Source organism: Opisthorchis viverrini (assembly GCF_000715545.1).
Source record: "Opisthorchis viverrini unplaced genomic scaffold opera_v5_489, whole genome shotgun sequence".
NCBI lineage: Eukaryota > Metazoa > Platyhelminthes > Trematoda > Opisthorchiida > Opisthorchiidae > Opisthorchis > Opisthorchis viverrini.
The window spans coordinates 62,782-77,118 of record NW_008752153.1 but is presented as its reverse complement, the minus strand read 5'-3'; the positions used below and the strand labels follow the sequence as shown (position 1 = coordinate 77,118).

The 14,337-nt window shown below is 44.0% G+C and overlaps 1 protein-coding gene across 1 annotated transcript; it reads right to left on the bottom strand.

Moving 5' to 3' along the window:
• Positions 1-5,130: 5,130 nt before the first annotated feature.
• T265_11394 (hypothetical protein) lies at positions 5,131-14,070 on the bottom strand (the record flags this gene model as incomplete). The annotated part of the gene is made up of 5 exons (XM_009178036.1): positions 5,131-5,593; positions 10,446-10,564; positions 13,100-13,172; positions 13,215-13,887; positions 13,924-14,070. 5 exons carry the CDS (start codon positions 14,068-14,070, stop codon positions 5,352-5,354), a joined length of 1,254 nt encoding a protein of 417 aa, XP_009176300.1.
• Positions 14,071-14,337: the final 267 nt, after the last annotated feature.

Sequence of the window (14,337 nt, the reverse complement as noted above, 5' to 3'; positions counted from 1 at the left end):
AACTTTTCATTTGAATTAAATTGTAACTGACAGTGTTGTGGAATATAGATAGCTCGGGTGCGCTGCTTGGTTGTTGGCTCCACAGGTGAGCAATCAAACTGCGTGAGGACCGCCTTGGGACCAACCGATCAATTCAGAGCTACCAGATGCTGTTTAGAATCTACATAAACGCAGGCAGAAGAGGAAGAAGTAACACAATCAACCACATATTGACGATGTCATCCCGATTGGTGATGAATTTCTTGGAGCGAAATATAAAAGCCAATAACAGCAAACACAGCTGAGCTGGACATTGCCGTCCTCCTGGATGGGGACCCCGAGACGGGCCATATCAATGGCTGGAGACATTGTCAGACATGGCCCAGTCGCGCCCTCAATGGCGCTCATGCATCCAAGCTATTGCCTTCAATGCACAGCTCTCTTCCCAATCCTCCCACTTAACAGTCCACCTACAGTGCTGTATTCACGCACTAATTTACCAGCTCCCGCCTCCAACGCGCAGCTACCTACCCCACTTCCCCGAATCATTGGTGAACGAAACTGTGGTAGCCACAACCACTGTACGACAAGTACGTGGTTATTACAGCTGACAATGAAGATGATCATTTGTCCGCTTGGATTAAAAACCGTTTCAGATGGTCCGCCAAACGGAGCATGGTTTTTCCATAGGGATGAAGGGAATTCGTAATACAATGTTTGACACCGATGCTGAGTGACTGTTCACTGAGAGCATTACAATACTTTTGAAAAACTGAACAAAATCAGCCAGCGATCTAATTAGAGGTGACCTATCTGCCTATAAGGTTGCACTTGTACAAAACACGTGTTGGCAAAATGATTGAAGCTCATTGGCGAAATTTTCATGATTCGCCTGCTGTAGCTACTGGGACAAAGAATGTATGCCGTACTGTCAGATTTGACTGGGAAATCTTGGGTACGAGAAACACAGCTTTTGGAACGGGGACTTATTTGATAATACACAAACAGATTGATAAATAAAGAAATAAATTAAATAATCATTAAAGGCGTGATTGTGCCAGGTGTTCTTATTGCTGGATGGGCTGGAAGCCCAATTCGATCACAATGATGGGTCTCATGTTGTATATTTCTTGCAGGTATCCCCTTCAGCTCCAGAATATTTACCTCCTTCAGCTTCTTTTGGATACGCAGTGATAATTATCGATGCCGTTTTTGAGGTTCATTCGGGCCCAGATTGCTGTAGGTCTTTGTCTTGATTTGATTAATGAAATGAGACATGCAGACTTCACACTGGACTGTCAAAAGCTCCTTCACTGAGGTTCATATCTGGACTGATCCGGACATTTCATTAAGACCGCAGGCAAGCATATATATATATATATATATATATATATATATATATATATATCAACCAACTGTTTCATTTCAGAATTGCTATTCGACAGCTCCATTCAATGGAAGGTTGTTGTAGCTGATGAACATCGTGTCGGTAACACATCGAATCACTCAAAAGGAACATTTATCATCAACCAATGTAGCATTTTGCTTAATGGAGCTGAGTGAAGTCGTGGGCTAACGTGATGACACTCACCTGTTCACTCTTTCTTCTCGTTTTCCCAACTTTTTGTAGTTTAGTTGTTTTGTATTGTTAAAAAGCAATAAAACATCAACACCAAAAATACACCATCAGCGTCGAACAATGATGTTTAGCTGCCATAAAACCATAATTCACCTGAAAGCCTTTTTGTGAAAAGAATAAAAGTAGGTGGGGAGCCATTTCTGCAGCCTGATACACATGTTTTTTTAGATATAGAGATATGCCATTTTGCGGCCATATGTTTGTCAAATTAGCAAACGTTCTCCCAAACTCAGATTTGTGCGTTAACTTCTTCTTCTGCCACACTACTCTCAGAACCTATGCAACCTATACAACCTTGAATGCCTCTCCTTGAACTTTAAGTGATTGCATGTCCAGATTGTAACCGTACATTTTGTGGTTACAACAGGATGCCAGAGGACTGGACGACTTTAGTCATTTCACCCTATTCGCAGAGGAGGACAACGCCGATTATGCCTGCTGGACTAGAACCAAGGGCTTTCCGATAAGATAGTCATGCTTTCAACTGTGCTTCATCAGCAGGACATTATTCCAGAATGACCATTTGTCACTATGCGATATTTCATCCGAATACAGAATCAGAATACAAAACAAATGGAAGGATGGCTCCAAAATTTACAAACTACCGGTGACAGGGAATCTCATGCTGCCACTAATGTAATACGAATTCCTGTATGCTGAACGATAGGCATTTGTATCGCCTCCGACACAGCGTGCAGAGAATGAAGAGGCCTAAAACGTACAAGATAACTGACTAGGTGGAGTCCAGATGGAGTCCGAAACTCCAGCATTCACTATTCGAACAGCTATACTATGAACCCGACGAAGTGTCTGGTAAGAAGAGAGAAAATCAAAGAAGGTATTTGCAAAAAGCCATTCCAAAATTTCAAGAAATCTAGAGAAGAGATGTTCTCTTATCTAGACGCACGATTACATATTGACTTGGTGGTTGGGAAAAACGCACATTTACGTGAAAAAGTCAATACCGAAAGGCATAATAAGCAAGATATCACTCACATTTTCACAAGGACGAAAAGACCAATGCGTAGACAGCCAAGGAAATATTTGACTGGTGTCACGTGATGTCTAGAATTACCGATCGAACGCAGCTGTCAATTTAAGGCAGTCTTTCATTGGTGGAGACCAAAAGATTTTCCCGTATCGTTGACGTCAATCCACGTGAAAATTTCGAGGAAGAAGTCATAGGGATACTGGAAGTTTTCGGCTATTATGGGAACAAGTTACTCCGGTTTCTTCTCAGTAATTATTGCTTGGGTAGTGTTTGATGGGTACGCACAAGACACCAAAACCCTGTCGGTCCGAGGTCCGTTTAAATCCACGTATAGTTAACCCTAGCTAGGCTGGCACCATCCACTTTGGGCGGAAGTATCGGTAACCGAGAGTGCTAGTGTAAATCATGTCTCGCGAAAAACCGATCATTCATACATTCTTCACTTCGAACAGCAGACGGAAACCCTTCCAGCAAATTTAGATTAAGATTCTCAACAACGAACAATATCTGACGGAATGTTTTTTTCGAGCTGTATACCCAAAATAGTAAACCTTTTGAACAACCTGGCAGTGAGACTTAAAAGACCATCTTCTTTCCATTGCTTACATAAGGTGTTAGGATTTCCACGTTAGTTGCAATCTGTCCAACCGAAATATCATAACCCATTTTGGTTGCAGTAGTAAAAGTAACTGAACCCTTCTGCGCCACTGGACGATAACTGCCCCAGTGAACATGTTGGCCAGGCAGTAAAGAAGCCGATTAGAGACCATCTGACGAACATCTCTCAGGCAACAGCCTGGACCAACATCACTAAACGCAATTCTGCAGAAACGAATATTTTCAAGGCTCATTTCTGTAAGCTAGGTTTAACAATCCAGCACAAGTGATTTGGGGATAGAACACACAGTATTATCAGTTGATGGAGTTGTTTAAGCTGGCTCAATTGGTTGCAAAAGGGCGGTGATAATCAACGGGGCGCCCTGATAATGATGATGTTAGGCATCAAGTCTAGTCTGTAGTATATCTGTCTGCTTTTACAACACTGTGTGAGTTCGTCGCCATTGGGTGCACGCACCGTTGTAACATCCACACAGTGACCAGCTTTCGTCAGCTTACTAGATCATTGAACAATGTTTCAAAGTTTCACTATGGCGATGCACGCGACAACACGCGTTGTGAAGCCTGATTTCTGCGGTTTCGTTACCGGATGCTGCGAAGACGGCATAGTAGGGATTGCAACAAGGAACGTTTTTCCGAAGACCTTTGGTCATCAGCAAGCAACCATGACAGCTTAGTGCTACTGAGTAAATTGATGCTTGGGCCTGTACCATTTCTCAGGCTTGTTGTGCGGTATTCGGTACTGAAACGACGCTGCGACCACTGTTGAACAACGAAAAAAGTGGGTAGGTTTGCATTTTCTGCTTCTCCCTTTTTTTACTGTACTTCTCTAAAGACTTTGCAACCTTGTGGGGCGAGAAAAAATCATCCAGCTGTAACGCCCTTTCGGTGCCTGTCATACCACCTGGAATAAGCACGAAGGGCGCGGTACTGTCAGGTTGCCCAAGTCTACAGAGGAACAGTCGATATACTAGGGTTGGATTCAGACCACGGAGCTTGCGGTTCGCGGTTTAACCACTGAGTTGTCTCAATTTAAAAGGGATGAGTAACCTTCGAACCGTTGCGGCACACTGGCGACAAAAGCGTCGAACTGTTGGTACCCGACCTCATGAAGTGTTGCCTGAGGAAAGACGTGTTACTTAATCCCTATTTTGAATGTGCTGCAATAACAGCTAGCTCAACTTGAACAAACACCTAACTGACGAAGGCCCAGATTACCAACCGTAATTTTGGATCCGATTACCTTCACACTCTGGATACGAAGGTACTTATATTCTCTTACAACGCTAGTTTCTCATTTCACTTGAAAAACACTTTATAAGATGCTAGTACAGATATGGACTGCTCTTTCGGGAAGCTGAAATGGACAGCTGTGGGGAACAAGAGAATTTCTCACAAAAGTGGATACGTATAACCGTTGCGGTAAAACCGGGATGTATTTCGCCCGGTAGTCTTCCAACCCAGAGGTGCCACTATGCCAGTTGTGTTTTGAGAACAGAGCACCCGACCTCAGTCGCCATTAAACTGCCAACATCTGTCACTATCAAAGAGAATTCATAGGTAATGCTCTGCATGAAAACTTCTGTTGAATGGGAGCCTGATTACAGACTTACGGTCTTTGGTGAATATTCGCTGCCTAGTCACGTACGAAGGTGAGTTATTTTAATGTACTAGTGACAACTCGGTATTACGTGTTACTGCCTTCCACCGAAGCGCAGTTTTATCATTCAGAGGGTTTATGCACGAGCATTTTTTTTAAGTAATACTAACGGATTCGTCCCAACGACATCCGGGATATGAATGAGGTGAGTGTCCAAGTATTAATCAAATGACTTGTGTAAACACGGCCTTGCTAGGCGGAAGTGACTGGCGATAAGGGCTCACTACGTTGCAATAACAGGGAGAAACACCAAAAATGCTTGATGACATGTAATCTAACGCCATCCGAGATTGGGATATGGCGCGTACCAAAAGCACAAGAAACGACAAAAGTTTTTTTGTTGGAAAGGATTTGGGCGGGCAAGGGACTCAACAACGGAGTGCCACGGTTCCATATTAGAAAGATCCATGGAAAAACCGGGCCATACGGATGCATTCTGGAACGTTTGCGGATGTATGCAGTTACTAGGTTTGTTCAACACCGACGATACCACGATATTTGTCAAACTGTTTAAGTAGCTCCGAAGCACTTTCTTCTGACTTGACACGCAACAGCATTGGGATCGGTTTGGGGTTCCCGTCGTCCCCTGACTGTTTAGATTGTGGCAGGGGCAGCGGAGGAGATGGGATACAAACCAAAGTCAAGTTGTTCTTTTGCAGCTTGACGGGTATGTCTTTTGTCATAAGTATATTCAGTAGTATATTGCCTGGAAATGAGGAGAAAAACACAATAAATCAAAATGAGTGTAAAAAATAAATCAGAAAAAGCAGGGGGTTACGCAGCATAACCCAATTTACTAGATAAGGACTGAGAAACCATTGACGTAAGTCTAAGGTTTTCATCCTTCATTAATAGATAGCAATATCATATGTACAGAATTTCGCTAGCAGTTGTCAACAGAATCAACAAAGCAGGTGTGACAGCAAAAAATACGTGGTGTGGGCGTAACGGTGATACTACTGATTAGGGAGGCACGCGAGTAGTGTGTTGTTCGTAGAATTTCGCTTTGCGTCTATTGAAAAAGGGAATTCTGTTGCGGAATTCGTGGGGCCACTTTGTAACATTTGCTTGGATTTGACCTACGAATGAGTGGTGGCAATGAATCTCTAGGAAGACTCGTTCGGGAGAAGATCTGTGTCCAGTTTATGTAACTAAGATGCAGATTAAAGTTTTGCTCCCCTGTTCAATGGTCTGTAACCGGTCAGTTGACATTTCCGAATAAATAACTCCGCAGCAAAGGCCTTCTTCCTTTCATGGGTATCGGAATAAAAGTTCAAAAATGCTCTCTGTAAAACAATGTTGGTGCAAAGATCGCAAATGTTCAACAGTAATAACATATGCCCACAACAAGCGGACGTTTTCAAGGGGGGATACGTGGGCACGAAACAATCAAGCCTAATACGGCAACGATAACCAACTTTCCTGTACCGCACATAACTTGCACTCATCCGTAAAGTGCTGACTGGCGTTAGGTTTTTCCTGTAACTTTCAAAACACAGTGGATCAATTCTACAGGCTCTGTCATCTGAAAAAGTGCACCATTTCATGTCTCTCGGATAGACCTCATCTTCTTTGTAGTAACACGTATAGGATAATGTGTTGTATTTTATTCAGTTGTTAAATTACCCGCTATCTTCATCATGTTTATGTTAACTGTTTTTTCAACTTATTACGTGAGCTTCTCGGGTAGTTGTTGTTCATAACTATTCATATCCATGAGCATCAGTGGCAACATTGATGTTGCTGTCCTTGATGATGATGATGACGTCCATGAGAATGAATGCATTGGGACCACCTCAAATGCAACTAACACTCCGCTACCGATCAGCCACTGATAAAGTGTGTAGATACATGGTTGTCGTGACAGGGGACCTGGTTACATGAGGGATGAAGGACATCAATGGAGATATACCATCATTATCATCATCATTGTCAGCTGTAATAACCGCGTACTCGTCGTACAGTGGTTGTAGCTACCACAGTTTCGTTCACTGATGATTCGGGGAGGGGGGGTAGCTAGCTGCGCGTTGGAGGCGGGGGCTGATAAATTAGTGGGTGGATACAGCACTGTAGGTGGACTGTTAAGTGGGAGGATTGGGAAGAGAGCTATGTATTGAAGGTGACAGCTTGGATGCATGAGCGCCATTGAGGGCGCGACCGGGCCATGTCTGACAATGTCTCTAACCATTGATATGGACCGTCTTGGGGTTCCCATCCTCGAATAAGGCAATGACCAGAGCAGCTGAGTCTGTTGGTAATGGCTTTTATACTTCCCTCTGTCAGGGCGCGCCCAGAGAGAAGAAAAAGCACATGTGCAGAGGGTGACGCATCCCCAAGGTCACCATCGGTTCGACACGTCCTGAAAGTAGGTGAGTTGGCGGCTCTCACCAAACGGCTTAGCAGCAAACGACCAGCGTAGTGGGCCTGAGATTGTTCACGACCGGAACACCACCATTGGCTGTACGGAACGAAAAAGTGAACGACCATATTTGGCCATTTAGCCATCCTATATATTTACGCAGACGCTCTGTATGTTTTGTCCTGATAATACAGCCGTGTCCCCAGTTCTCTGGCTTCTCCTTTTCACGTAGTCTGGCAGGTTCAGTGCAGGCGTAACCCATAGAGGGCCACCGCACGAAACAACACCCTTCCAAGCGATTGTTTGACCGCTTCTGGCTCTCTTCCACCCTTCACGTGGTTGTGCGAAAAGAGCCCTTCGAGGAAGTCGGTTGACTGACGTACGGAGCACGTGGCCAACCCAGCGCAGCGTATGCCGTGTGATCAGTTCATCCATCGGGGGTGAGCTATTTCTCCCGAATACTATTAGACGTACTTCAGAATTGCTGATCCGGTGTTCCAACCAGATTCGGACAATGCTCCGAAGTCATCGATGGTCAAACACGGAAAGTCTTTTGACGTCCTCGGCACGCAGCGGCGAGGTTTCTGATCCGTATAGTAATACGGAGCACACCTCAGACATAAGGAAATGAGTAATGGAAACAATCTCTTACAAAAGCTTGAACGTGACAGAGTCATAATGACGTTAAGGTGAACATAAGCAGGATCAGCTTCCCGCGGAGAGTGCAAGCACTGCCATTTTTACTTCCGAAGCCTGCTACTGTTAGTTTGTTAGTAGATAGAACTATAACAGAAAAAAAGGTACGTCGGTTCAATACAACGTACCGATCAGGCAAGTTTCGGAAATGCCAATGCACTGGTACAGTAGACAACACAGGCAACGCGTTCCTACACAAAAATTTCTTTGGGATGAGGTAATCCGCGAAATCCGAAAGGAGGTAGGAAAAATTCCCAATATGCATTGCAAGATTATGAAGAACGGTGAGTCCGCATGCCTGCTAGTCTGAGGCAGTTGCAGAGACTATAGTTTGAAAATTCAATAAAATAATAATTTTGCGATGCTTTTGTAGGTCACAGAAGCTGCCTTTGCACATTATTGCACGTCAACTTTACAAGCAGGTATTCTGACATCAAAATTTCTGGGTCCTTCTTCTCGGGTAACGTCTCCGGTACGTACAGTCCTCCGTGCTTCACAGATACATACAGTGGCCTTAAAATGCATAAACATACTAAAACAAGTAATACTAAGATAACATGAACGATCCATGAATGATCCATCACACAAAGTCCGAAGCGTACGCATGTAAAAAAAAACGAAAAATGGTGAATCCAGAGGATAGGGAATTCCTTTAAGATAGTTGAAGTCTTTTACATGCAATAGTAGATCAAGAAAACTTCAAGAGTTATGACTAAGCATGTGAATGTGCATGAAATGATCAGCTCTGGAAGAAATGACCACTAGTAGCTTTTTGTTAACAGGATTCTGGACGGCTTTCTGAATAGGTCCACTAGCCGCGGACCTTCCGGTCAGTAAAGTCGCGCCTTAACCACTGAATCATTTATCCGCATTGCAGGCTTTCTCCGACAACCATGTTTCACTAGTTCCCTTATTTGACTCTAGGGAGTCTGTAGGGCACCGGCTATTAGCTGGCAGTTGTAACAACCCAACTAGCCAGAAGTTAGTCTAACGAATCACTTGTTTTCTTAGTAAGTATTTGGAAGAGTCAAGTTGCCAATTGAGACAAAGGACACCAATGCTAGTATGACAGTGTTGTTGATGGACTACACTTATGCACTATTCTACGCCATATGCGTATCATTCGAAACGACCTACGCTTGGCCGCCTGTACCGCTCTGAACACAAGCATCCCGTTTCATTAGCCGTCTTGCAGCAGTGGACATGTAGAATGCTTAACTTATAAAGATGAAAGGCTACGGCGTTGGGACGACATGATTGAAGGTATTCGCATTTGTGCAGTACTTAAACGTGTCTGTGAGTAAGCAATTATCCAGGTAATGAAGCTGTGCAAAGCCTGGAGGTGGTACAGGGCTTTTGGATTGTCACACACTGGATGCTATACATATCAGACGAGCAACGGTGACATCTTCCCCCAAAAGGCATGACTCAGAGGACAACACCAACATCCAATTTCCAGGATGTCCAGTGTGATTAGAGAGTCACTACTTAGTCCAATTCACTTTCTCAACTACCGTTCAGGGGTCATTCAATTGCAACAGTTCTGGCGATAAGAGCATTAATAATACACGGTAACCTAAAGAAGTGAGCAGTAATATACTCCTGTTCCAGTATTTTTGGTAACATGAATAAGGAAATTAAACAAAGCCCGTACTGGTAAAGCTACAGCCACATCCCACGTTGCCTCAACGAGTGGTCGATTCTGTTGCTCTTCAGGAAGCTTCTGCTTATACAACAGTGACAACGGAAAAGAATCCACAGGCATCAAAAAGATGGCTGGCGGCCGCATGGTCGCTAGGCCACCAGAGGATAATGAACGTCAAAAAGCCACGTGACATTACCTACATCCGTCTAATAAATCCCAAATAAAGCGGAAAAGTCCGGATGGTTCGGTTTATGGCGAAACAATCACTGTCAGGCGATGTACAAGCGCCCGAGATACGTAAAAGCGGGTAAAAGCTGCCTGTATACAAGATACTGGAGTATCAGTACATAACAATGAAGCGAATAAGTGAGCTTACCTAATTTAGACCTAATACACTACTCATAAGGTTGCTGAAAACTTTTCCACAATGTATCACGATATCTCGAATAAAGTACCAATCAAAACATGAAGCGGACTGCAGCACATTCAATTGCTTAGGTTCAGCTGTGTTCGAGGCGAATTTCCCGTAGGAAAACCAAAATAGGATATAAATGACTGAATTTCGCTGTTTTCGTGTTATTTGAGTTCGAGTAGAATAAGGTTGACGGGAACTCGGTGGCTGCGCCCACCTGATGAGCCCCAAGAAGGGCGAAACCGGTCATGGGCTGTCGGAGCGCTTTTAGCAACCCTATGAGTAGTGTTCTAAGTCTATACAGGCTTCGCGACATCTCGAATATCGTACCAACTGAAATATGAGACGGCCTGCAGCACATTCAGTTGCTTGGGATTATCATATAAGAAAGATTCAGCTGGCTTCCGAGTGAGTGGTATGCAAATGAGTGCATTTCGTGAACTTACCTAAGTTTGTATCTGCTCGGACCAGCAACTGGAACTTTTCATCTGATATTGGCTTGATGAACAGATTTCCAACACCGCGCTCCTTCCATTCACTATCCAGTTTGTAAAACAACTTGCACCTAAAGAAGTGGAAGAGGAAGGTGTGGGAAGGCAGTATGCCAATAGGTGACTCAATATGAAGCGAGTAACAGGGGGAAAATAACCCACTATGGTTGTCTAAAGTGTAACGGACAACAGACCGGCTGGGGCAATGGCAGTAGGGAAGGCCGTTTCAATGAAGGGCGCGGGATTGTTCTGAACAAGTCACAAGTGGTTTTTCCGAAGGTATGTAGCTAGAAGCGGTATTTACAGGAATTTATTTCAAGTCTTATGGAAAAGTCGTTCAGCACCATCTCTATTTGGAAATGGTGTTCTTAAGGGCATGGAATAACACGAATACATGGACAAAATTGTTTGACGGTTAGCTGGATGACTGTAGATAAGTGTGCTGATGTCTGACTAGCCCTTATTATTTGGACACAGACTGCAGCTGCAGTACACCAGAACTGAAACAGTCAGAAACGGTGCCAGCGTAAGCTCATCAGGCTATGCTGTTTGAAAGCACAATTCACCGTGCTAAAGTTGTCCGATCTATGTGCAAAAATGGAAGATGCGAAGATGTCAGTCTGGAAAAGCAGTCAATATGTGTCAAGTCACAACTAGCGAACCAGTTTCCTACTTTGTTTTCATACTCCACTATCCACAAAGTAGTGAAAATCATCGTTCAGAAATAACTTGGGAGCGATGTATCAAAGCCGTTGCCAGCTGCGCCGGTTATTGCTTCTTCTCTGGATGAGGACCCCGAGGCGGGACGCACCAATGGTCAGAAATATTGTCAGACATGACAAACTTGCGCCCTCAGTGACACTCATGCATCCAGGATGTTGTCTTCAATGCATAGCATCCCCTTCAAATCCCTCCAAAGAAACGTCCACTGGCACTAGTGGATTCACGGATGAACTTAGCCTGCTATTGCCCTCGATGTGTAGTTCCCCCCTATCTCCCCAGCTTATCAGTGAACAACACTGTAGCAGCTATAACTACTGCACAAGATGTACGCCGTTACTACAGCAATCCGAAGAAAGTAGGAAAGCTGAGGTATTACCAGAAGTCAGGGTTGGGTTTGAACCACGTGCTTTCTGGCCAGCAGCTTTGCACCTTAACTACCAGCTATATCCATAAAGATAACATTTTTTGCTAGCACAGAATCTATCTAAACGTGTTAACATAAGGCCTTAAGGTTCTGAATAAGCGAATAGCATTTAGGAGGTAATTCAAGTTTGAGCTTTTTTCCCAGCAGGATACACAATGCTGCTACAAAACTAATACAAAACACAAGAAGAGTGAATCTATCTAATTGCTACAGTCGCTGAATCCTGAAATTCCATATCTTAAAATGCTCGTCTACATACTTCACACCACAGATGCGACGCTGTGGCTGATATACTGCAAGCTGACTCTACTCTCGACTTTTTTGAGGATCTGGTGGAAGACCAAGTACATTATGGATACGGAAAACAAGGGTGGAGTATGTCGATCTACAGCATTTGTGATAGCCATCCGACTATGTTGAGGGTCCGGGCCACACCACCACTGCAGTCCGCTTCATATAGTTACGCGAGTCGTAAGCCCGACCGCAGTGGGATGATGTAAAGCCATCTGAAGCCACCCATAGCTTCAAATAATTGCTCGGCCGGTGAGTCATTAACGCCAAAGCACATCGAGTCACTTTTGGACAGAATTCGCATGTGATGGACGAAACGACGACACCCAACATATTGCGTTTGCTTGTCAAGCAAGGTGTGTGAAAGCACGACTTGGCGGTAAAAAAATGGAAGCTACAATTGCGAGGTCAATTAAACTAGCCACCTTCATCATACTGAGCGGGTGCTTTGACAAAACAATGGCTGCCAACTGGTCAAGCATCCGAAGGAAGAGGTAGGACATCTTTTTAGCGTCGAACTGGGGGCATGTGGCACCTTTCTGTGTAACCTAAAGGTGCCCGATCAGGTAACCGTTGATCTGTTCGCCAAGCTCTGCAAATAGCTTCCAAACGTTTCATCACAAAAGTGATATCAAAGCACAGTTGATATCACCTTGATCGGTGACGAAGCCCCCGAATGCTAATTGATAAGCTCGAATGACAAATCAATGGCCACCTGATCAGATACCAGAAGCTACAAACATTCCAGTACATTTCCACCAGTCAGTTTGATCATATCACGAACGTCACTAGTGCACGTCTAACCTCCGTCGCACAAAGAAGTACTGATGTCTAGTCGATCGGTGATTGCGGTTAGGCTGTCAAACTGCCCAGTTCAGCGAAAAATTCAACAACTACTAGTGCAACCCAGGTCAAGAAAATAAGAGTCATATAGTTCGAGCCTAATGTTGTAGAACAGCAGTGCATGGCACTACAAAACATAGTACATAATAGTCCTGATGATACGTATAACACTCAACAAGCGACAAATGCAAAGAACTTTCATGGTGAGTAAACAAAACCAGAAGCAGTCGTTAGGTGAGAAGGAAAAGAACGAAACCGTTACTTATTGGACTTCTTAAGCACTGAAAAACATGACTACCAAATGGATATACAAATAAAGTTGACCTACTTCACAGAGAAAACGGAGCCCTCTTCCTTGATTTCTCGTACGACGGGTTTTGGTGGCTGATATTCTTCATTATCTAGATAATTAGCAGTATGAATAGTAAGGTTGTAGAAAATACCTTCGTCAGTTGGGTTTGTCGTAACAGACGACGTGTTACTGGTGGGTACAAAAGGGGTAGCGCTTGGCAATGAATGACCGAATTTAAAAAGAGGCTGTGAAGTACTAGACGATATAGGTGGAAAACTGAAGCTGAAAGCTGGTTTGGCCGTTCCGCCATCTGACGATGTGGATACACAAGGTTGGAAAGTGGTTGTTTGGGTCGTCGGCTTATTCAGGTCAGATTCGGCTGGCTTGTTCGAAAAAATGGTTGAGACGGGGTTAGTTGACCCAAGACCATTAGAATTCAAAGAATGGATAGTGGTGATCGGCTTTTCCTGGTCTGGCTTCGAAAAAGACTTATCGGGGCTTTCTGCGACGAATTTTTCATTCAATTCTCTCAAATATTTTTCATAGTCCTGGAAAACGGGTGACAAAATACAGTGTGGATCTTCTTTGATATGTTTGCCTATCCAGTCCAACAGGTTCTGGTTGAGGGTTTGCAATTGTTTCAAGTATTCTGTCTCATTTTTCAGGTTTTCTGACAAAGCAGCTGATGCACCAGTGGGTTCATTAGACACCGAAGAACTCACAACCGTCCCCAACTTCGCGCCAAAGTTGAAACGAACATCCGGCGGTTGGGTCGATTCCGATAAACCTGTGAAAGACTTGAAAAGGCCGGATGTGCCTTGGTTCTATTATGCAGTGAATAAGAGGACATAGCAACTTACTACAGATCGCCTTGATTTCACAGACAAAATCTTTCGGGATGTAAGAGAACTGGGTTCCGCTCTTTGAAAAGTGCCAGTCTCCTTCGCCTCTAGTTCAGTGTCCCAATTGTCTTGATTAAGTTCAACATCAGCTCTGCGTTTCGCCATTAGTCTTGTCGAATTTTCTGAATACCTGCGAGAAATCAAACAGATTTAGCAGGTGTATATATACTGGTTACAATAAGTTAACAGGGAAACCGGAGGAACAACAATTTGAGAATTTTGGAGTTTGCAACACCTAAGTCTGACCTGATGTGGGTACCAGCAACCCTCTGTCCGTACCCCTGACCCAAATCATTCTTTGTAGAGACGCTTAAAACGATGACAAGTACTGGAATAACGATCCCAATTTTAGCAACGCAGCGCAAAGCTAGC